General features: G+C 41.2%; 2 protein-coding genes across 2 annotated transcripts in view; one reads left to right on the top strand and one right to left on the bottom strand.

Annotated features, from left to right (window-relative positions):
* Nucleotides 1-37: 37 nt before the first annotated feature.
* On the bottom strand, nt 38-9,571 carry gpkow (G patch domain and KOW motifs). Its single transcript, XM_033629455.2, has 11 exons — nt 9,373-9,571; nt 8,956-9,125; nt 8,201-8,346; nt 6,690-6,796; nt 5,800-6,004; nt 5,534-5,666; nt 3,612-3,789; nt 3,381-3,501; nt 683-752; nt 365-450; nt 38-280 (listed from the first exon to the last, which is right to left on the bottom strand). Exons 1-11 carry the CDS (start codon nt 9,558-9,560, stop codon nt 152-154), a joined length of 1,533 nt encoding a protein of 510 aa, XP_033485346.2. The 5' UTR covers nt 9,561-9,571; the 3' UTR covers nt 38-151.
* A 3,341-nt stretch (nt 9,572-12,912) lies between these two features.
* Nucleotides 12,913-25,068, top strand: part of magixb (MAGI family member, X-linked b) — a 60,943-nt gene continuing 48,787 nt past the window's right edge. The window contains exon 1 of the mRNA XM_078169835.1: nt 12,913-13,184. Within this exon, the coding sequence (XP_078025961.1) occupies nt 13,102-13,184 (83 nt within the window). The 5' untranslated portion in view covers nt 12,913-13,101. The remainder of the gene's footprint in view (nt 13,185-25,068) is intronic.

The following is a 25,068-nucleotide window of genomic DNA, read 5'->3' on the forward strand; positions in this document are numbered from 1 at the left end:
GGTGAGGCAATAGATCTTGTAATAATGTCTGCACAAATAAAATTCTTGACAATATTTTATTACAAAATTGCGATGCTTTAAAATCCATAATTTTTGAACATAACAAAACAGACATTTCAGATGGGATGAAAAAGGACGGGGAATATATGAATCAGTGATCAGATGCTCCCACATAGTGACAAATGGTGTCATAATCCAGCGTGAACACCTTCTCCTCATGTCGGTCAAGCTGCACCATCGCTCTGCACTTGTTCTTGTCCCGCTGGAGAATACGGCCAACCTGACCGAACAAATATAACACTGAGATTAGTAACAGAACAAACCATACACACACACCCTGCAGGAGAGATGATGCTTTGTTTACCTGTCCTCTGTGCTCTCCCAGTACAACCATTACAGAATCATATTCACTTTTTGGAACAATGGTTTCCAGCATGTCCTGGCTCACATCTGCCGTTAGAGAAACAAACAGAGGGTTATTCAAGAATTTTATGATGTCATTAATGTATCTATATCAGATCTTAACCAATAAAGCACAAATCATTTCTTTATTATAAATTCATAATGGTTACAACACATTTTGCGAATTTCCTGTACAACTCTAATTATGGAATAAAACAAACACCAGAGCAAAGAGAGAAAACTAACACCAGCAGAGACTGAGATGACACTGATGACTCACCGTCTAACAGTCTTCCCTCCTCAGTTCGACACACACAGGTGGTCGGTGTCAGGACGTCCTCCACACGCATCTACAAGGAAACAAGCCTAGTTTTAACAGCTGTGACAAAAATCCAACACTTAGAATGATTTCAACAGTGCAGCTAAAGATTTGGTGCGACATTCCATAGTTTTTCTGTGCTACTCTTTCAACAGTGTATATTTCAGAGCAATGAGTAAAAAATAATTAAAATACAATGTATTTGTAGTCTATTATGCTCACTTTTCGTTTGTTGTGCTGTCAATTGCTAGTGATATTATTTTTTTATAATGAAGGATGGCTACTCCGCAAGTAACCGGGCTACTGGTGAGTGACAACAGCTTGGGGAGAGTGAGCCTATGAGTTGTTGTTGGTAGATACATACGTAGTTATAATGGAATTGCAATAACAATGAAAGGCTTCTCCGGAGCCTTTGTGCTCCACTGTCTCTCAGAATAACTCATACCGCAGCGGTGCCTGGACAGCGTGACGTGTGTGGTTGTGCTGCTGCCGTGGTCCTGCCAGATGCCTCCTGCTGCTGCTGCCATCATTAGTCATTAGTCATACTTCTACTGTTATTATACACATATGACTATTGTCACACAAGTATACTGTCTGATACTAATACATACTTTCAACATATTGTACCACAGTAGCCAGAACTATAACTATAATATTATTACTTTCATTAATGTTGTTGTAAGCTACTGTCATTACCTGCATCTCTCTCTCTCTCTCTCTCTCTCTCTCTCTCTCTCTCTGTCTCATTGTGTCATATGGATTACTGTTAATTTATTATGCTGATCTGTTCTGTACGACATCTATTGCACGTCTGTCCGTCCTGGAAGAGGGATCCCTCCTCAGTTGCTCTTCCTGAGGTTTCTACCGTTTTTTTTTTTTCCCCGTTAAAGGGGTTTTTTTTGGGGAGTTTTTCCTTATCCGCTGTGAGGGTCTTAAGGACAGAGGGATGTCGTATGCTGTAAAGCCCTGTGAGGCAAATTGTGATTTGTGATATTGGGCTTTATAAATAAAATTGAATTGAATTGAATTGAACTTTTTTTCCTTTCTACTAACATTAGGTATACTAGAACCCATGTGGTGAACTTTTTTGGCTCCATGTTGCTGAAGAATTAGAAAGCACAGTGTTCCTACAAATCGAGCTACCATTAAGAATGCATCTGCAATGCATTTAAGATGTGAAAACAATATATTCCAGAGGAAATGCCCATATTTTTAACCACATTTAGAGGTAGTAGCACATTCTGATATGAGATATTTTCTATTTGACAAAATGAGCTACTGAAATGGTCCATTCCAACAGATCACCTGCTTCTGGTAGGTCATTTTGAGCAGGTGGCTCTATTTGTCAGAACATAGTCTCGCCACCAGACAATCAGAGATCTCCGCCTTCTGATAGTCAGAAGCACAAGAGTTCAGCGAGCCACTGAAGGACCGCCCTGCGGATTTACTATTGGTTCTGCAACGTAGGGAGTTTGTTTAAACTCTGAAATTGTATCCGCCCATCTAAACACAAAATCAGGGAGAAAGTCATCAGTCTTTAGTTAAGCATTAGTTAAGCGTCTAAAGACTGACTTGTGAGTCTAGTCAGAACATCAGCCCTTTCAAATTTTCCCCTGCATCAGTGTGTTGCTTGGCAACCGTTCTGCTAAGTGTCACTGAACAACTACTTTGCATGGCAGAAGAATGATAATTTATTATCAGTAAATTATTGCAGTTTTTCATGCTGTGTGTTTATTTTAAGAGACGTTGCCAGGTATAGTCAGCACCTCCAAATCTGAGGCCATGGTTCTCTGCCAGAAAACTGTGGATTGGCCCCTATGGGTTGGGAGTGAGTTACTGCCTCAACTGAGGGAGTTCAATTATCTTGGGGTCTTGTTCACAAGTGAGGGTACAATGGAGCAGGAGATGGATTGGCGGTTTGGCGCAGTGTTTTTAGTGATGTGGGCACTGTGCCACTATGTCGTAGTGAAGAGAGAGCTGAGCTGGAAGGCAAAGCTTTCCACTTACTGGTCCCTCTACGTCCCAACCCTCACCTATGGTCGAGCTCTGGGTAATGACCGAAAGAATGAGATCGCAGATACAGTTGGCTGAATGAGTTTCCTCCGTGGGGTGGCTGGGCTCAGCCTTAGAGATAGGGTAAGGAGCTCGGACTTCCGGAGGGAGCTTGGAGTAGAGCTGCTGCTCCTTTGCATTGAAAGGGGTTAATTGAGATGGTTTGGGCATCTGATCAGGATGCCTCCTGGGCGTCTCCCGTTAGAGGTGTTCCGGGCACGTCCCACTGGTAGGAGGCCCCGGGGCAGACCCAGAACATGCTGGAGGGATTACATATCTCATCTGGCCTGGGAACACCTCGGGGTCCCCCAGGAGGAGCTGGAAAGCGTTGCTGAGGAGAGGGACATCTGGACTACTTTGCTCAACCTGCTGCTCCCGCGACCCGGCTTCAGAGAAGCGGTTGAAAATGAATGGATAAGCCACCAGAGGCCGTGCTTTACATTGATTTTAGAACAGCAAAGGGGCGTTGTTTGGCATGACACGGAGCTCCCTGGTCTGAAACTTGATGATAGCATTTGGATTCCACATCCCAAAGAAGGCTTGAGCAAGTTGATACAAAGAAAAGACACTTTGACAATCATGCAATATTTATGTGGCTTATCAGTACCTTTGAGTTGTAGTACCTGCCCCCTTTGAAAGCTTTGTCTATAAAGCGAACTTTCAAGTCTCTCTGGAGCCAGGAGGGGGGAGCTGGTGGTCGCCTTGTCTCTTTCACTGGAGGCTTCTCTCTGCAGAGGAAAAACAAACTGACAACTTACTAACCAATAAATGGAAATGAGAAATACTACAGTGTGGTAGAGTGTATAAAAATAGCTGCACTTTAAGAATACAAATGTACCTGTCTTGACTAGATTCTCTGTGTTTCCTCTTCCTGTCATCCTTTCCTCCCCCTCGTTCTGAAGAATGGTGTTTTACCTCGTCACCATTACTTCGCCTCTCTTTCTCCTCCCGTCTCTGTTGCTCCTTCTGTCGCTCTTTCTCCTTTTCCTTGTCTTTGTGGGCTTTACTGAGGCGACCTGGTTAGTAGGGAAAACCTGGTTAGCATTGCATTAAGTGAAATGTGGCAAACATCTAAATATATACACTGCTGTGCTGTGACTGTGTGTGTGATTCTGAGTGGTTGTGTTTTTAGTCTCTACTCTCTTATTATTGAAAATAAAAGCTGTGGCTGACTCACTGTGTTTTTTCCACACAGGCTGAAATGTCAGTAGAGGACAAACCTGTTTAGCCCAGTCAGTTCTCCACACAACTAATGCTTCAACAAACATTTATTTTCTATTACAGATCAGTCTGACAGTTATCTTCTTGATATATTGTTTGGTCTGTTCAATGTCAGGAAATGCCCATCATAATTTCCCAAAGCTTGTTTTGCCTGACCAACACTCCAAAAACAACAAAAATTCAATTCACTGACATAGAAGAGTTCTTAAATATTCATATTTGAGAAGCAGCAACAAGTGAATCTTTGGGCATTTTTGCTTTAAAAATAAGTTTATCAGGTTTATTGAATTAGCAATTTTCAGACTTGTCACAAAACAAATTCAGTTGAAAAAACAACAGCAGATGGCTTCAGTGTTGTTCCTTCAACTGGAAACTTCAGACAGAGGCTGCCTCTGAGATTCCAGACAAACATGCTAAGTAGTACACTGAAACAGTATGTGAGGTCTTATAGTATGTCTGAAACCTTAGTATGAAACCACCAGTATGCGAACTGCATACTGTGGAGGTGGGTGTAGTTAGTGGTAAGATGCAGGGGAGAGGTGTGGGGGATGGCTCATGAGAGAAGTACCAGGTGAGATGATTGACACAACTGCTGCTGGTTTGTTCTGATTACATCTCTCCCTTTTTCATGCAGTAGTGTGCTGGCCCTCGGAGGACTGGGGCCCAGACCAAGGAGAAGGACACTGTCTGAGTTTTTGGTTTAAAACTAAAAGGACTGGGAGACGTGCTGGGGGAGCCAGGCAACCATAGGCACATGTTGACGACTGATTTTGTTGCTGTGTGCTGGGCAGCAGTAAATAAAAGTATTGCACATAGGGCTGAATCTGTGTGTCTGTGTGGGGAACTCACAGGGGTAGCAAGACAGCTACACATACTATTTCCAGTGAAATATTATGGTATGCAAACAATCTCGTAGTGACAATAACATTCACAACAATGGCAAACAGCAAACAAGGCAGTACATCATTAACACTTCAATTTAAGTGTAAGCATAGCATTTTACTTAACCAGGCATAATATATATTATAAATTAGTTCAGACTCTACAATTCTCACAAATCATTGATGCAGGTAGAGTGGAGGCTGGCACAAGTTACCATGGCTACGTGTCTCCAGCCGTCAAGGAGGTTCTCAGGAAGTGACGGGATAATTAGAGCTTAGCGCGTCAGAAAAATATACATTTACTGTTTACTCACACTAAAATATGTTGAACGACAGTACCAATATTTAGTCAGTTGTACACAGTATGTTGTTTTACAGGCAGCGATAATCATCATGTGACAACTTTAAGTAAACCAACAACAACAAACAACCTGAAGTTCATTACTGGTCATTTCTGTGTAATTGAACTGAATCATATTGCTACTGTCATTACATAGAACTGGTGTACGAGTTATAAAAAAACAGAATAGAGCATTTGGTGACCTCTAAATGTTGTGAAATATCATCTAATTTGGTGTAAAGGAAAACAAAATGTCCCATCAGCATCCATTCCATAAATGTAAACTTTTATCTATTTAATTTGTTCAAAGTTACTTACTGAGGTCTTTGCTGTTTTTGTCGTATTCCTTGCGCCCGACCAGTTTAACAGCATACTGGCTGATTGTCGCAGACTTGCCGCCAATAGCCAGCTTCACCACAACACGAGCGTTGTCTGCATCGACGCCTTCAATCTGCAGCACATGAATAAATGTTCTTAAAAACAAAACATAGAATTAAAACAGGTAGTTTTGCAAAACTTTACTTCCATTTAAGGAAACAATAAATGATGACTATGGATGCAAACCCATCTCAGATTATCTCTACCTTGCCGTAGAGGTCTTTATGTGGCCCAGACTGCACCAGAACACAGCCGCCTGGACCCATCACTAGTTCCTCCTCCTTCTCTCTCTCCTCGCCTGGCTTGGGGGGACGCTTATGTTTGCTGGGCTCCAAGTCCTTTATCGCTGAACGATCGGCTCCAAGACCCAAACCTTTTGGACGGAGCTGGTGTTCGATTGGCTTCACGTGTCTGAGCAGACAGGGAACAACAGAATGAAATCAATAAAGAAACTAACATGTGCAGGATGTGAAAGAGGCACGAGATGGATGCAGCTTGAGACAGACATCTTCTGTTTGAGGGAACGAAGCCACTTGAGAACAAATATGAGTGATCCTGTCAATTGCTTCTCCTCATGGGGAAAACAAAAGACACTTTTTCGTATGATAAGTGCAGATTATAATATCATTGCAGGTTAACGGGCGAAATCATTAAAATTTTACAATATTGACAGTAGCAATGAGCACTAAAGTTCAATATCCTGATCAGAATATAAATGTAGACACATTTACTTCAAAATTTTAACCATTTCAAACACTGATTTAACTGGTATTCAATCTAGGGCTACAACTGCAATATGTTCCATTGTCAGTTTGGTCGGTCTAACAGTCCAAAGTCCAAAGATATTCAGTTTACAAAGATATAAAATTAAGAAAAGGAGCAAATCCTCTCAGTGGAGAGGCTGGAACTAAGAAATGTTGAGCAAATTTACTTATTAAATGACGTAAGCAATTAATCAATCATGAGGAGTAACTGTTGCCAATTATTTTTTTTGTCTGTGCACTCGTCATTTTTTCAGCTTAAATTCGAGCGCCACAGTGGTGCAAGTGACATCTAATGTTAAATTAGGAGAGTAAATGATTTGTTTGTTACTTACTGTTTAAATGTGCGTCCAATGCCTTCCTCTTTACTCCAGCCCATCCCTTTCAGCATGGCAAGCCCATAGGCCTCAACAGGAACACTCTCATAATCTGCCTGTGACGACTGACAAACACATACAATGACATTATCTTTTTGAACATCAAAACACACACATTAAATGTGAAATACAGACACCACAGTCTGCATTAAAAATGTTTATCAGGGCTAACATGCTCAGGTGCTTACGTAATGTTTGAGTTCTGAAAAACACACACAAAAAAAACTATAGCGGCTGACAGAGAAGCAGTTTGTGATGCCAGTCTTACTCAGCCTTTTGGCTCCAGGCTGTCAGATTCAGCCCAGGCTGACTGAAGTCACCAGGCAGCAGCCACAGCAGCCCTCATCAGAGCAATGGCCCCGCTCATCTCTGTCTCCGCAGAAAGGCTTTCCTCTGAGGGAGGCTGCCTGGTAGCTCTCTCTTGCAGAGCAGGCTGCATTAAAATGAGCTCCAGGGCACGGCGAGCAAGTTTCCCCTGACTCTCATGTTCTGACAGACACATCTGCAGTGATTGAGAGCAGATATGGGATGACAGTGACGAGGTGCGAGGCCTCTGATGAAAGGAAAAGAGATCTGATTGGCTGCCTGCATGTCTCTGGGGAGACTGTTGACGCCTGTCTGCCACCCAAGCCCCAATGTACTGACAAAGTCATCTGCACACATACGCATGCGCACGACTGTGTATATGCACACAGGGGTGTTATTCTACTCAGTTGACCGTCAGCACTTTCGCATACTCAAATTTCAGTCTGACTCAAAGTAGCCAGTCTACCATATTTTTTTGTACTGTCAGGCATTTTCATGTGCTCACCGAAATGCCTGTCTAGCAGATTATATTGTGATGTTCACATCTGATACCATTTTTAAAAAAATAATAATATAAATAATTATTATAACAACTACTATATAAATGCCATTGAGCAAGGCAGCAAAACCAAGCCACCATCAAAGCTTACTAAAATAATAATAAATTATCTACATATAGAGAGGAGTGTTTTTAATATAGTACAACAGAATAAAAAATGACTTTAGTAGTGGAAAATATTTTTTCATGTTGTCAACCTAATTTCAGTTAAGACTGTGAATCAGTCAGTTTCCTTCACCTCTTAAAATTTCTCTCATGTGTGGGTGTACTTTCTATGACTTGACTGTGTCCTCTACTTTACCTAACAATAATGCACATATTGAAATATAATGACCTGTTTTCCACTCTCAGACTCTTTGTCACAGGAATAACAAGAACACAACTGATAAATTGACCAAATACTGCAAAGTACATTTCCAACACTTGTTTTTAAACAGTGTGTTAGAAAGATTCAAGCAAGTCTTTAATCAAGACTTCATCTAAAGGATCAAATCAAGATTTATCTTTTTCTGACGCAACTGCTGAGTCCAGCTTGCATTCTTTGTTGTGCACTTCTTTTCAGATTAGAGAACATTTCAATCACATAATATGAATCTGTACTTACAGATTCAGGCCGTAGATCCACCTTTACATGGTCCCCATCCTCAAAGCCATCTGGCACTTTGTTTTGCATCAACAGGGGGATGGAGAGGTTCAGGTTGGCTCCTGACTGAGGGCCATTCTGCCACTGATCGAGCTGCCTCCGGGAGTCTACAAGCACAAATTGGACACTGATAAGGAGCTTTATATAAGAGGTAATGCACACACACTAAACATGGGTTTAGACCTCAGGTCGACAGATAGACAGTGGAGATATGGGGACCTGAGGTGGCTCCAGCATCCTTTTCAGCTCTGATCTGCTCTCTTTTCTTCCTCTCTCATAGACTACTGCGTGGACTACATTCAGTTCTTGTCATTAACCCCTCACAACTGACTCACAGGACATGATGTGCAATAATTAGGCATTAAAGGAAATGTCATGGACATAATCATGAACATTCTGCATTAATGATGCACTCTTGAGCTCTTATACTACCTGGAATTTGACACTGTACAAACATCAGGAATGAACCTTTCCATAACTATCAGCCATACTGGTGGGCTTATTTTGGCATTGGACATTTAGTTTTCACATTACTGTTATCTTTATTACATATCTCTCACTTAATATTGTGGTATTTTAGACTTGTGTAAATTTGCACTCTTTGTATCTGCTCTTATTCCACTTTGTATTGCCGCTGCTGCACAGCAATTTCCCTTGGGACTAATATTTTTGGGTAAGTGTTATCTCAGCTCACTATATCTTCTGAATACACATACCTTCAATGAGTTCTTTGACAGCCTGAGACTCCACAGAGTCATTGTCTTGGCTTGTTTCTTGTGTTTTGCCTCCGCTCGCCTCGCTGTGGCCCGCTCGGTCCGCTTTGTGCCAGCGGTTCTTCTGGATCAGAGGGATGATGAGCTCCTTGGGCTTCTCCGATGGTTTTGAACTGCAGCACAGAATGAAGTTAGCGAGCTAACAGTCAGGGCCGCTTCATAACAAGCTTTACTTATAATTAATATAATGAGATATGGTATAAACTTCGTTCACAATTGCTAACAACGCCTACAATAATTTAATTACTTGCTAGCTAAGCTATGTCAGAATGAAATAAGTAACGGTTACGCTGATGCTAGCCTGTATATTAAACGAAACCGGTAACGTTACGTTGGTTAGCATTAGCATACGAAGCTTACCTTTGCAATTCTTTATCGTCAATTCCTGTCAGGTAATCCTTTTCATCTTTCTTGATCGCAGCGTCGACAGCCGAAGGTTTAAATTTGCTAACTGTCTTAGTGAAACCAAATGAAAACGTTTTTCTCTCTTCTTGTTCCCCAGGAACAACAGTCGTGAGGGAACCCGCATCTTCCCCGTTCGACGCCATTTTTGTTTGTACCCAACAGAAGTAAGAGAACTGAATTCTGGATCTTGTAGTTTTGTATCGCTAAACTGGTTTTGTTACAGTCTTAGCGAATTACTACAATTCCCATCATGCATCAGAATTAAAGGTACAACGATCCATTAGTACAGTGTAGACTAAATGCATATTATAATCCACATAGAAGAGAGCAAGCAAGGCAATAAATAAATTAAAAAAAAGAAATACAGTTTAAAAGACAATTATATTTGTGTCCTTTATGATTCCTAAATAAATAAAATATCATTGACTCAACTGTTAATGCAACAGTTGCAATACGGTAGTCTTACTGCATTAATATTTACATTTTCTTAGCATTTTACATTTGTTGCAGCCTGTAGTCCACTTTAAAATGCATTCATTCATTTTTGCATTTTGTATAAGTTCACTGTTTTAAAGGACTAGTATGTATGATTTAGTGGCCTCTAGAGATGAAGTTGCAGAACTGAAATTTTTTCTTATTTTTTCCAAACTTTATTGAATAAATTCAATACAATAGCTATGTACATTCCAGATTTCAAAAAGAAAGATGTTGAAAATATATCTCAAAATCTTTTTTAAAAAAAAGGTAAGAATAAAGTCAATATTTGAATGGAGTGTCTATGTATTTTAAAAGAGGCAGTTGCTAACACGTGGCTAAATGAGTCTATGGAACATCATCACACCAAGCTGCGCCCAAAATTATGTCACCATAACGTCTTCATACATGTATTCCTATGATCTAAGACAGTCCAAATATTACTTTACATGAAAAACTCTCTCCTTAATCCAAAAACTAGAGTGCTAAAACTAAAATATGTGATGTCATGTCATCAAGTATACAGTCTGGAGCTGCTCCATAGACAATAAATGGTGAACAATCTTATAGATGACACTAAGAGCACCCAGGGGAATGTTCTGAGCATATGGGAACATTTTCTGTTTCAGAGCGAAGAACACTACAATAGAATAAAGATCATTTAGGTATAAAAAAGAAAACAAACATTCTGTGGGTCCATAAAATCAGCCTCTAATTTATTCTGTACATTTACATGCAGAGTTAAGTCGAGCTAAAGTCACAGCTCATCTAGACTAGTATACAAGCAGAGGAGGGGAATCAATTTATTGACCCAAGTATGTCCAAATCAGCTTCGATTGGTGGCGATATGCCCCCTTTCATCTTGTTAATACTGGACCTACTTCGTCACAGACCAAACAATTCAGTGTCATTCAGCTGTTCCGCCACTTTTTTTAACAGGTCTCCATTCAGTGTTTTCCTCCCATCCATGTATTTTAAAATATTTAACTCTTTGAGCTGAAACAGCATGAACTGTGTCTCCTTGTCCATCCAAAAATACACAGCTCTGGATGTAGATTTCGCCATGTTGTTACTGGCTTCTTCTATCATTATGCAATTAATGCTATTCGACTTCCAGGTCAAAGCCCAGGGTGGACACTGTGGAGCATGCGCTGAGCACCTTGGCCAGTTCTGGTCTGACTGTATACATGCAGTATAGTAATAGTAATATGACTCCCAATCACATTATCTGGGTGTGTTAGTCCAACTTTGAGAAGTTCAATTTAGTACTATTTCATTTGGACTAACATGTTTACATGTATTCTTAAAGTCCGGTTTTAGTCAGACTACAATAAATCAATTTTCTCTAATGTCGTGTAAACATGCTGGTTGTCTATGGAGCAGCTCCAGACTTTATACCCTATGACATCATAGTTTGAGACTTATTTCTAGCTTTGAGAGAGAGAAGCTCATGTTCAGGCCTGACAGTAGCTCAGTCTCTAGGGATTTGGTTTGGGAACTGGAGGGTCACCAGCTCAAGTCCCCGTCTGGACCAAATATGGAGTGTTAACTGGTAGCTGGAGAGATGCCAGTTCCTCTACTGGGCACTGCCGAGGTGCCCCTGAGCAAGGCACTGAACCCCCAACTACTCCGAATGTTCACGGTGTTGTACCGATGTAGTGCATTTATTTTAAAACAGACTGTATGTAAACGTTAAATTTCCAGTGAAAATGGAGGTGTATCTTGAAAGAAGAGAACTTGACACGGTGTCCCAGAACGTCAACAAGCAACCCACCCAGGGTACTTTGCGTGTGGTATGTTGACGTGGAAAGTCCATGACCAAATGTCAACAGGCGACGAGGTCAGAGTGAGAATATGTTGGAAAATGGCACTTTAAAATAAAAGTTCTGTAGGCCTACCACAAATTCACTGTACTTCAAAATAAAGTGTGTTTTTTTTACAAACTTGACATGTTTGCAGTCACTTACGGTCCACTCAGAATTGACCTGCGACCCACTTTTTGACCATGACCCACCAGTTGGGAACCACTGGCCTAAAGCATGTTAATAAATGCTCATTTAGACTTATTAATAATATTAATAGGCTCATTTAGACTTAAAGGTTGTGTTACCTTCATATGAAGCTCAATCATGTTTTGTGGCTCCAGACAATTTTTTTATTATTATTATTTTGGTCAAAACCTTTGAAAGTTTGATAAAGTCGCCAAATGACATTCGTCACAACTGGATAAAGAACATTCTTGTTAAGTTTCCTTTTGAATGTGGTTCTCACGCCTTTAAATCCTGGTTCCAACTCGTAAGCGAAAAGTGATGCTGCTGATGCAGGTGCACAGAGAGTGAGAATAATAAGGGGCGGTACTTTTAACTCTTCACTCCCTCCCCTCTGTGCTCCTTAACTTCCCCAAGATAACCTTCTCATTTGCCTTTTATCGCTGTTTCTTTACTTCTAAAGTGCTCTTTTGGGGGGAGCAGGATCATCAACCTGACCACACTTTGCACCGGACAACACAGCCTTTATCTCATCTGATCTGCGCGCCTGCAGTTCAATGACACCTCCACCCGGTCAGATCGATAGTGCGGCGTTTGTCTTCTCCTTCTTGATTGCTGTTAATACATTCAAAGCATGTGCTGATTGTTATTAATCTGCACGATCTGCACAGCGGAGGCCAGCAGGACGGATTTGACGAGAAGAAAGCCACCATGAAGGTAAGAAATTCTCCAAAGTGCAGCACTTATTGTTCAGCAGGCTTCACACTCCTCACAAGTTAAACAGCAATGTCTGACCATGACATGTATCCATCCTCCACGTTGCTTTGCCTATAGCTGTGCAGCAGCTGATACATTTATAAGCGGCCGCTGTCAGATTTGCCCGATAGTGTGTGTGTGTGTAGTGTGTGTGTGTGTGTGTGTGTGTGTGTGTGTGAGCGAGCATGTGTGTGTGTGAGTATTTTTCCCTATCTCTCCTCCCTCCTCTCTCCTCTCTCTACAACATCACCACGGCTCTCAGAGCATCACTGTCCAAATATCCCGTCAGCCGTGCACATCGCCTCTGACTTTCTCCGGGATACGGTGGTGGTGCCATATACTCATCACTGCATCCCCACACTGCTTTTCATCACACACATACATACACACACTTACATACACTGCAGGCTGCTCTTTAAACAGCTCGTATTTATTTAAGTCTTATTATTTAACCTCAGTCGGGTCGATGTATATAGACGCGTTCAAACGGATCCTCTTTGAAAGGCTCAACTGCTTGAAAAGAATGTGTGTGTGTCAGCGCCAAGGCAGGTCAGTATTTTCCCTAAATATGAGAAATATGAGAATCTGTTGTGTCTAACCCAAGTGTGTGTGTGAGAGACAGAGAGGGTGTGTGAGAGAGAGAGGGAGTGTGTGTACATGTAAACTAGTCAGTGTGTAAGAGGGAGTGAGCAATGTGGGTTTGTAATGATGGTGGCAGATCTAATAGGGATAAGAGTGTCAGTTTGACATGAAGTTTACCTTTGCCTCCTTCAACAGGATGTGTGCATTTGTATGAGGGTACCTTTACATATATATTTGTGAGCGCTGGGAGTTTTAGACCTTGACAGTGAGGACATTTTTGGAAAGTAAGGACATTGTGCCTAGTCCACACCTTTGGATATAGGTGTAAATTTCAAGGGTAACGCACAGGACATGTTGCCCTGAATACTTAGAGCATGTGCATAAAACATGAAAGTATCAGAGGACTTTTAGTTGGACAAAATTAAATGTTTACACCACAAATTGGTGCAGAAAGGCACAAATTGGTGCATATAAATCCATCACAATTCAGGAAATTAAGTGTTTGATGCTCAACATTTGTTTAGCGGAGGACCACCAAACCTCCCGTTTCATGTGTCCTCCCCGATGTTGTGACGAACCTATGCCTTTGGATTTGTACGGACCTTCAAAGGCGTGTTTGAGGGTTCAGATTTGGTTTTAAGGTTAAAGTTAGAATTAGGTATATGTTAGGGCAAGGGTAACAGTTAGGGTTAGTGATAGGTATTCAGTTGTGATTGTATGGGTTAGGGTAAGGATAAGGGTAAGGACTGGTGATAGGTATTTAGTTGTGATGGCTAAGGTTAGGGTAAGGGGAGGGGTAAGGGTTGGGGATAGGTTTTCAGTTGTGATTGTTTAAGTTAGGGTAAGGTTGGAGATATGTAGGTATTTAGTTGTGATGGTTTAGGTTAGGGTAAGGGTTGGTGATAGGTATTCAGTTGTGATGGTTCAGGTTAGGGTAAGGATAAGTGTTGGGGATAGATACTCAGTTGTGATGGTTAAGAATAGGTTAAGGGTAATGGGAAGGGTAAGGCTTGGTGATAGGTATTTAGTTGTGATGGTTTAGGTAAGGGTAAGGGTTGGTCATAGGTATGTAGTTGTGATGGTTTAGGTGAAGGTAAGGGTAAGGTTTGGTGATAGGTATTTAGTTGTGATGGTTTAGGTAAGGGTAAGGGTTGGGGATAGGTATTTAGTTGTGTTGGTTTAGGTTAGGGTAAGGGTAAGGGTTTTGAATAGGTATTTGGTTGTGATGGTTAAGGTTAAGGTAAGAGTAAGGGCTGGTGATAGGTATTTAATGGTGATGGTTTAGGTTACGGTAAGGGTAAGGGTTTGTGATAGGTATTTAGTTGTGATAGTTTAGGTAAGGGTAAGCGTTGGGGATAGATGCTCAGTTGTGATGGTTAATGATAGGGTAAGGGTTGGTGATAGGTATTTAGTTGTGATGGTTAAGGTTGAGGTAAGGAGCTTTGGAATGCATTATGTCAATGAGGGTCCTCACAAGTATAGAAGCATATGGTTGTGTGTATGTGTTTGCATGATTAGAAAAGTTTGTTGAGACCTTTTCATCATTTCTTTTTTTAATGTTTTTAATCTCCTGCGCTGCAAATTGTCTTAATGAAATGTAAACACAAGCCCACATTTATGCACCTGTGCCCATTTTGCCATAAGAAACAGACTGACTTGCATAACGTGCTCTGTAGTTCACGGCCAGGTGTGTGTGCAGGCATGTGTGTAGTGTGCCTCGCAGCTCTCTCTCTGTCTCTCTCTCTCTCTGTGTTGTTGCTGTTTGTTTAGGGTGTGTCCCTGCTCGATACAGAGAGCCTGTTTCGAAGAGATGGATGTTTGACCCTGACTTAATACTATGCATTGCTTTGGATTTGGAGAGCAGTCAAGGTTATGCTGTTATAATGAATCATTAATTTGTTGGAAGGGAAGGAGAGACATGTGGTGTCAGACTGTCCACACATGCTGCTCTGGTCCCCACACTGTTTGCTTTTCCCCCAGCACAGCACCTGTTTTGCACTATAACTATCAGCAAAGCCTTTTTTGGTTTCATCCTGCATTTGTCCTCTTTCGATTCCAGTTCTCAGCCCAAGTTTGAACAGACAGTAAGTGGAAATGCATGTCGACGTACAAACATGACTCCGCTCTTGCCGCTAACGAGAGGGGAGGATGAAGTGAGGTGCATTTCTCCTCCTGTCGTAGTAATGCACGTCATCTGGGAGTTGTTGATTGTCTAATTATGTACCTCCTGTGTCCTTCGGCATCATGCATATTAATGCTACTGTTTTAAGGTGGGGTGAAAACAAAGTGTGCATGTGTGTGTGTGTGTGTGGGCTGTGTGTTATGTGCAAGGCAGTTTACCCTTGACAGGGCAGGGCTACGCAGGCATATTCTCCCATCTGTGGTCCAAACCTTTGCTCCCAGCCACTGCATTTGGATTCCGCAGTTGTAGCCGGCTCTATTCTTAGTTCCCAACAGTTTATGTGGAGTCTGATATGAAATTTCAACAACAACATTCCCATGCTGGCCTGGCGTCACTGCCTCCATACATCGAGATTTAATTTGGGATTGGATAAGACGCTGTTAAGTGGTTAGACTCTGACTGAGGGAGCAGATCAATAACTAATCAATGATAGTGTGTGAGGTTACAGTTTACACACTGCCATATTTGAAATGTCAAGAAGGCAATGAATCCATGTATCCTTGAGTCAGATCTGAGTTGGACAACTGGGATCAATATCAGGTGGTGAGACAGGCAGCAGGAGCAGGCGAGGGTCACCTTCACCCATCCCTACTGAATCAGCAGTATCTCTCTTACACTCACACACACATACACACGCACATGCACGTACACACACTTGAAGGCCTGCTTAGGTTACCAAACTGCGACCTCACAAAAATGCTCATTATAGTGAACTGAACCTCCCCTCCATTTCCTCATGAATAATTCATTTTGTTATTATGATTTCAGACATTCTTTCATAAGGTTACCTCTCCCTCCTCTCTGTTGGTTCTACCATTTTATTCCATTTTCCTTCAAAGCTGCCACCAGCTCTACTTTCCTGTATCATCCTCTCCTCCCTAATTTTCTCCCTGCTTTTCCCATTTCTGCCTCTCCTATCCGTCATCATTGTTGAGAAGATGATTTGCTCTGTTTAATTAAACCGCTCTCTCTTCCTGATGAGAGCTCATCCCTGATCGCAGTGAGGGGTGTAATGCATCCAGGCAGATTGAGTAAGAGGACCTGTTGTTACTGTGGCATTCCTAAAAAGCGCCCCCTACCTTGACCTTGATCCTGTGACGTTATAAGACACCGTTTCCCCAAAGGGAGCATCACCAAGCCCGTGTTATCCCGTCAGGTGTGTGTCACTCCAACGCACAACAATGTTTTAATCTGACACTAAGTCCCTTTGTACGTAGTAAACACGAGAGCAGCTTTCATGAAATTAGGCTTGAATAGATGGATTTATCGATGGCGTGCAGAGAATATTGAATGTACTTTTCATTTCATGTATTCTTATCAGCTTTTTCATGTATTGAGTTTATATTGAGAGAGGAATGTTTCCGTGTGTATGTTTCCGTTTGTATGACAGAGAGAGATATTTTTTGTTTTTTTTTTCCAGCCCACGAGCATTTAATCTTTTATTTTTAAATCTGCCACTGCTGTCTGTTTTGTGTTGAGCACTCGCGTGCCCTAGATTTGAAAGTGAATGAGCATCAGGGAGCTTTAGTGCACCCCACGTTGCTCGCACTGTTTGGTGTAAATGTTCGTCAGGGAGAGGTCAGGGCGCAGATGTCAGATAAGACGGTGAAGTCGAAGACGCGGGAACGTTCTTGTGCATTTTTTCCATCTGTCCGCCGCTACACCAGTCTATTTGTTCAGATGAATTTAAGGTCACCGGTTATTTAAGATGCCTTACTTGTCTGACCTCCAACACCGCCCGTGGGAGGATGCTGTGAGATTAGGAGCAGTGTGCTTCACTACAGGTTAGAGTGAAAAGAGGAGCTTAGTGTTGTTGGATGTGTGGGATGGGCTCAAGATAAAGGTTTGTTTACCTCACCTGTCTTGAACTTGGCGATCCTTAAAGTTAATTTTAAAGCCGATATTGGCCGATACTGACAATGTGCCGATAAGTCGATGATGTTAATCTTAGATTTACTTTGTATTGTACACTACATTTAAAATCAGTGTTGTATAATGTAGAATGCTAAATTGATCAGTCAACTGACTTAAATTAATCAGGAACTATTTTGATGATTGATTGTTTTTGATATTTTGATGATTGATTGTTTTTGAGGCAAAAACGTTAACATTCACTGATTCCAGCTCCTCAGTTATGACGATGTGCTGGTTTTCTTTGTCTTATGTGACAGTAAACCAGATAGTTGTTGGATTTGTGTCTGTTGATCAGACAAAAAAAACACATTTGATGTCATTACAGTAGCTCAGTTGTCAGTTCACAGGGACTCGGGTTGGGAAGTTGAGGGTCGCCAGTTCAAGGCCTCATCTGGACCAAATATGGAGTGTGGACTGGTTGCTAAAGAGGTGCCAGTTCGCCTACTGGGCACTGCCAAGGTGCCCTTGCGCAAGGCACCAAACCCCCAACTGCTCGGGGTGCCTGTCTATGGGCAGCCCCCTCGCTCTGACATCTTTCCATTTAATGCATGTATAGGTCCCGTTTGTGTATGTGTGTGTATTTCGAGCCTGTGTGTGTATGTCAACAGAGTGAAAAAAATTTAATTTCCCCTCGGGGATTAAAAAAGAATATCTTCTTCTCATGCACATTTTTCACAGTCTGATATTTTTGTATAGAAATGTATCATTCAAAAAAGTCTTTAAATCAAAATGCACTGTTCATTTGCATTATTTAGGAATGCAACTCGCAATTATTTCAATTATCGACTAATTGTTTAGTTTATAAATCATAGTGAAATAAATAAATAGGCCCAGTAGAGTTGAAATTAGACAATTAATCGATTAGTTGATCAACAAAAACATTATCATCATCAGTTCATCATTTTTCAAGCGCAAAATGCCAAATCTCAGAACCCATCAGCTATCTGTCTGATGACAATAAGCCTCTGGGGGCAACAGCCAATATTATGGGAAATCCAGTGCAGCAAGTGAACATCTGGGCAAAGATTTCCTCTTTCGTGCACTTCTCATTTCTCTATAAACAGATACCTGCATATGAATGTAGATCAATTTTTAAAAAGCTAAATCGTTATCAGATGACAGCCGATGGGTTCTGAGATTGCATTTCTGCCAATGTGTTCTGCCTGTCCACACAGACTGTTTACCTGCCACTCAAATGTGGTTGGTCAATACTGCTCAGACTACAAATGAAAACCAGAACACATCCAATACCAAAATCTTGTCCGGTAGCAGATCAATGTCTTCATAATCTATTTACAGATATTACAAATTGCCAAACACTTGCAGGTTCCAACTCTTTGAATGTGAGGATTTGTCATGATAGTTCATTGATTCTTTTGGACAAGACGTTTAAAGACATCACTTAGGTCTCTGTGAATTTGTAATGACATTTTATAGACTTAATTTAACTGATTCATTGAAAAATTACTCAGCGAAATCTAATCTATTATGGAAATAATCAATAGCTCAATTTACAGTGATATCAAGAAATAAGAGTGGGACATTCTCACAGGAGAGAAACTTGAATCAGAAGATACTTGAATATCTTTGTTGAAAGATTAAAATAATAACATGACTATCAAAACTGTTGACGATTAGTATTCTGTGGATCAGCCAATTAGTAATGAACAAAATCTATTGTTTCAGGTCACTGTGAAGTGACAGTTGTGCTTTTAAAGGGGCCCTATTATGCTCATTTTCAGGTCCATACTTTAAGGTTTCTACTAGGACATGTTTACGTGCTTTAATGGTCAAAAACCCACTTTATTTTCCCCATACTGTCTGTGTGTTCCCCCTCTGTCTGAGAAGCTCTGCTTTTGTGCCTGTCTCTTTAAGCCCCCCTTTTGAAAAAGCCCAGTCTGCTCTGATTGGTCAGTGTTTCCGGGTCTTTCATATCTTGGCATCGCTGCAAGTAAAATGACAGTAACAGGGTATAGCAGCACTTTTTGATGTGAAAAGTCATCAATTAAAGCTTCTAAACCAAAATTTTCACAATTGAACATGCTGGAACATGTCTGATTGCCCATCTTACTATATAGTGACGAAAACTCTGTCTGTGGGTGTGTGTATGTCTGTTCCACGTTTTTCTCCTCACTGACAGTGTCAATCCATGTGAAATTTGGCACAGTGGTAGAGGGTCATGGGAGGATACGAATGAAGCAATATTACATCAATTGGCCAAAGGGGGGCGCTATAGCAACCGACTGAAATTGCAAACTTTGAATGGGCATATCTCATGCCCCGTATGTCGTAGAGACATGAAACTGCACAGAGATGCCTCTTCTCATGAGGAACAAATTTGCCTCAAGAATCCATAACTTCCAGTTATATAGATTTTCCGCCATTTTGAATTTTTTGAAAAACACTTAAAATCCATCTCTTCCTATAAGTTTGAGCGATCTGCATGAAACTCGGTGAACATAATCTAGGGACCAATATCTAAAGTTCCCTCTTGGCAAAAGTTGGAAAACTTACTAAAACTGAGCTTCTATAAGGCAATGAATATTGTGGAGGGCGTGGCTCATCACATAAAAGTGTATAACATCTCAAGGGTTTCACCGATCACCACGCAACTTTGTAGGCATATGACCACACATAATCTGAGGGGATCCCTCCATTATTGACCCCATCAAACAAAATGGGGGCACTAGAGAGCTAATTTCTTATCTAGGCCTAACCGCCATATGGATTTTTACTAAACTTGGTAGATATGTAGAACAGGATGCCTCAAGGTGACTGGAGAAATTTAACTCTAATTGGCAACTGGGTGGCGCTATAACAACAGAAAAATGCTTAAAAATGGCTAAAATGTGATCGATCGCTGTGGCTCCCCCTGTGGCCCAAAGTTTGTTTTTTCTAATTTTTGGTATGACTAAGTCATGGTATGGTACGCTGTACTCAATGGGTATGGACTAGTTAACATTAACATGGGTAACCAAAATTTCATGTTTCCCTGACGTTAGCTTGTAGCTTCATGTAACAGTGTATAGGCTATGTAATGTCAGTATTCCAAATAGACTGAAACCTAAGGTTTTTGCTCACAGGGATTACTGGGAACATCAAAAATTGTAGAATTATATGACAGAAAATAAGGAAAAGCATAATAGGTCCCCTTTAAAGTATACCATTAGGTGCACGTGCCCACTTTGATATGTAGGCCTAACCATCAGGCATGTTGTCTTTGGTCTGGCTTACACAGGCTTATAAAGAACCTCGAGTCTCTGCAATTGTTTATTCACTGCGAACACTTGCAGAGCGACCAACAAATGGAGCTGTTACGCATTCTGGTCACATTCAGGCTGACAAAACACACAGTCAGTCCATCAATATTCCCCAAAATTCACATTTAGGGAAGACAACTATTTGCCTTCTTGAACTTTCAGTGAGTATGCATAAAATACCAAATACGCTTACATAAATTCATAGAGCATTCTAGCTGAGCTAATTGAACAGGCTGATTTCATTATCGTAGACCTCATTTAGAGCGGAAACAGAATGTGGACAACAGAGCGAACGTGGCTCCATCAAGTCAAACCAACAGAAGCTTTTATGAGCATAAACCCACTCTGATGCTCGTGTAGTGCATGAAAGCTGTTCGGTGGCATGAGCATTGAGAGTTAGACAATCAAACTGAGAATTAGAGCAACATCTCACAGCAAAAGCTGATTGTGTGAAAAGTTTCCCATCTTTGCAGAAGTTTAACAAACTCTGCCGTGGTCAAAGCCGATTATGTCAGAGATGGATCTACTGGCTGAGAGATGGCTTTGATGGGGATGAGGGCCGGCATGTAGATAGACATCAGGAACATGGGAAGAATCACGAGAGCTGACAGTCACTGCTCTCACCATAAAGCCTCACTAATGTCACCGATACAGAGGGGATGTTAGAATAGGTGTTGAGCTGCCAAAACGACAGTAAAAGCCACGCAGATCTGTTGCTGATGTTGTTTTGAAGCATTGTTTCAAATAGAAATATGAGCACCTTGGACTTCACCCTGCTGGATAAATCTGTCAGGACAAGTTGTTGTTGTTTTCTTCTTCGATTTGCTAGAGCTGCTTTCTCCTGAGCAATTCAATTATTCACTTGTCCTAATTGATGTTTTGCCTACGCCCTTTTTTCCTGAAGGTCTTTCAAGACGCTCTACACCCTAATGTCAAGTGCTATTTCCTCGTGCCCTTGATCTGTTGCTTCAAGTTGACTTTGAATTATTGAACTCCATGGCAAAGCTCATCTGTGTAACTTTAATAAATTAACACCCTCGAGATCCAACCTGAAATAACTGCTTAGTTAATTTGTCCTGTAATAAAGATGTTTCGCTCATGACTACGAGCTGCCAGGGGGTAAAATGGCCTCAGCTTTTTTAGACTAATCACTGGGAAGAATTTAATAGCACAGGACCTCAAATCTTAGCATTAGCACAACTGCACCACAAGGTATTATTACAGTGCAACCACTGGGATATTAAGTTTAAGATAAAGCTTAAATTACAGTTTGTCTGTCTTTTAATAGAAAATTTAATTATTGTGGTTAATTAACTATGAGCAATTTATGTTCTCTGGATAGTACGAGCATGAGTATTTATGCACATCAGGGCTAAAAGGAAACGTGGTGTGGCACAGCTGTTTGTACTATACACTAAGTCATAATAGCCTCGAGCATTTGCTTTATGCTTTCTGATTTAAACAAATGTGGTGAGTAAATAAAAAACAACCCATAAGAATAGACTGGAAGACAAGAGGATGTGTGTTTTGCCACTGACAGATTTCTGTGGTTTGAAATTACACTGTAAGGCCAGAGTTGCAGGCTGTGGAGATCCTGAGCAGGTCGCTGGTGGAGAGGAAGTCAGTGAAACAAGATATGTACCGGTCAGCTCTTTCCTGACCTAAAGGTCAGAAATCTCAATAGAGCATTCTTTTTATAGGGCTAGATGTCCTTGAGACCATATATTGTGCCCTCCTCTAACTAATAGTTATATTGTTGGCTCTATGTAATTCCTCTGGCGTATGTTTTTAGCCACACTAGCAACACGGCTCTAGGGATGGCAGTAATGGTCAGTCGAGCACTTTGTGACTGAAATATCTCAACAACTATGTGATGGATTGTCATAATATTATCTACAGACATTCATGGCTCCAAGATGAATAATCCTACTACAAGACCTACTGTAGAGCTGCAACTATTAGTTGATCAACTGATTAGTCGATCGATGGAAAATTAATTGGCAACCCTTTTGATAATTGAGTCAGAGTTGTTGTTGTTTTTAAGCAAAAAAGCCAAACATTTGCTGGTTTCACGCTTCTTAATTGTGAGTATTTGATGCATTTCTTTGTCATACATGATAATAAACTGAATATCTTTGGATTTTTGGACTTGATTGGATAAAACATACTATTTGAAGACACCACCTTGGCTTTGAAAACTTACACAGGCACATTTTGATATTTTCTGACATTTTATTGACAAACGATTAATCAAGAAAATAATGGCAGATTATTCTCTAGATGAAAATAACAGCTGGCTGCAGCTCTATGTTCATGATCCCCTGACTTTTCCTCTACTGACATGACAGTGGACTGGCATGACATTTGGTACAAACACTTATGTCCCTCCCCAGGATGAATCATAATAATTTCGGTGAGCCTCTGACTTTTGATATAGCACCATCATCAGGTCATCAGGTTTTAATTTGTCTTGACCAAATACCTCCAAAACTAATGCCACTCCCATTAATACTGTCTTTACTGATAATTAACAAATGTTAGCATTAGCTAACATGCTAAACTAAGGTGATGAACATGGCAAACATTACACCTGCTATCATCAGCATGTTAACATCATCATAGAGTGGTGCAGCCTGGAAGTTAGCATTGCCTTATAGTTCCCTTGTCAAAAAGCCAATGGGATTTTTCCTTTGGGTTTTGGATTATTGCAGAATATAAGATCTGTGAACAAAGATTTATGATGCTTCCATGTTTTATTCAGCACGTTCAACTTCACATATCATTTAAGCTTGTGCTAACCACAGACCTCATTTCAGGCACTTAATCAAAAATCTATTCAAATGCCTGTTGACTGCAAGACGAGGGAACTGGAAGCGCAAACATGCTTACTCATTTTCGGGTTTTCAGACAAACACTTTGTTCCATTTGCACTGGGAAGTCGGAATTTCAGAGACAAAAACTTGGAGGAACCTCACAAACCCTGAGCTCAAAATCCAAGATGGCTGCTCCATGCTTCAACAGTAGTAAAAGCTGTAGTAATACGCTGTTTATTAGCCCTTTGTCTTACATGTGTCTCATTGAAACAGTCTTACACACTGTCCTGTCCAACTTCTATCTGTGGACATGTGTTTGTACGCACAAAATGCAGCATAATGCATTCTTTTCAACTGGCATTGCTAACAGTGGCTAATCTGGCTTGAACTGGTGTTGTTAAGATCTTGGTTTTCTGACTTCTTGTACTGGAACGTGACCAACTCAGATGTGATGTCATTCCCAGCTTCGACCTCCAGCTTCCAAGGTAACTGGAACGCAGCATCATACCTGCAGGACGCTATTGTGAGCATGTTAGCATGCTGACTCAAAGCATCACTGTCCCTAAACACAGCCACGCAGAGCTGCTAGCATGCACTGTAATAATTACACAGCATTGCACGACTGTCTAATTTGATGAGATCACTTTGTCATAAGCAGCACAGTCCTCCCCAGCCTTGATGGCAACCTAGCGCTGTGTTTAAAGTGCACACAGTAAGATGAGTGTGCAGGGCCCGTTTGCAGCATCAACACCAACAGAGCGAGCGAGAGCACAGCAGTGTCAGGGTGTGTCTGCGGCGGGACGAGTCCAGGCTTCAGCAGACTTGACAGGCTGTGGCTCATTAAACCCCCATCAGACGCAGGAGGTCAAGACAACAGCTACAGCTCGGGCGACGCACTCTGCCCCCATGCGTATCATGTAGACACACATTGGGACTGTGTGGGCCCAACAGGATGGGATAGTTGTTTTATTTTTAGCATTTAATCATTACTGCCAACTGCCAAGAATTCTGAGAAGTCTTTAGATCAAGCATGAAGAGACTAATGGCTTATAGAATTAATGTTCAGGATTGATGCACATGGGAATTTGTTGTGTATGATTAGATGGGAAAAGTTGGTGCTTTTGTTTTTACTCTCTTCTCACGACATATTTAATGCAAACTGTATTTTCTGTGTGGGTGGATGGCTGGCTGGCTTTGGAGAAACAGGTCAACAATGTTGCTGCAGAAGGTTTCACAGTGGGGTAGTGAGACAGAGGGACTGGGGGCACTGTTTGGCACGGATGAGGTGATACACTTAATTTCAGGTTGAAACATACCGGTGTAAACAGCGCTACTTGTTTGATTGTGTTTTATTCAAATGTGCAAAACAACAGAGACAGCTTTGAACCACAAGTGAAATGCAAGTTGTGTGTTTTTAGGGTTCTCAATGGACCAGCTCAACCGTTTCCCAAACTCTGACTCATGTCGCCTGAGCTGAAGTCCTGCAAGGTCAAACAAGTGAATCCTATGCCAACATCAGGCTGTGTGGCTCCTCTCGATCTCTATCTGACCTCTGTGCTTCCCTTTTTTCTCCCAGTACTCTCAGAGTGGACAAAAACACATACAATACACATTTCATTCTCACCCTTTTTTCTAATCTCTCTCTACTCCCTGCCTTCCTCTTCCTCATTTGTCCATCTCTG

This window comes from Epinephelus lanceolatus, chromosome 8 (genome assembly GCF_041903045.1).
Source record: "Epinephelus lanceolatus isolate andai-2023 chromosome 8, ASM4190304v1, whole genome shotgun sequence".
Taxonomy (NCBI): domain Eukaryota; kingdom Metazoa; phylum Chordata; class Actinopteri; order Perciformes; family Serranidae; genus Epinephelus; species Epinephelus lanceolatus.

What these genes read in the sequence shown, in the direction of transcription:
- gpkow (XM_033629455.2), bottom strand. Translation starts at nt 9,560, where the DNA reads ATGGCGTCGAACGGGGAAGATGCGGGTTCCCTCACGACTGTTGTTCCT. An exon ending in ATAAAGACCTCTACGGCAAG is followed by an intron (nt 5,667 to 5,799) that starts GTAGAGATAATC and finishes CATGTGCTGCAG; the next exon opens with ATTGAAGGCGTCGATGCAGA. An exon ending in AGAGAATCTAGTCAAGACAG is followed by an intron (nt 3,502 to 3,611) that starts GTACATTTGTAT and finishes TTTCCTCTGCAG; the next exon opens with AGAGAAGCCTCCAGTGAAAG.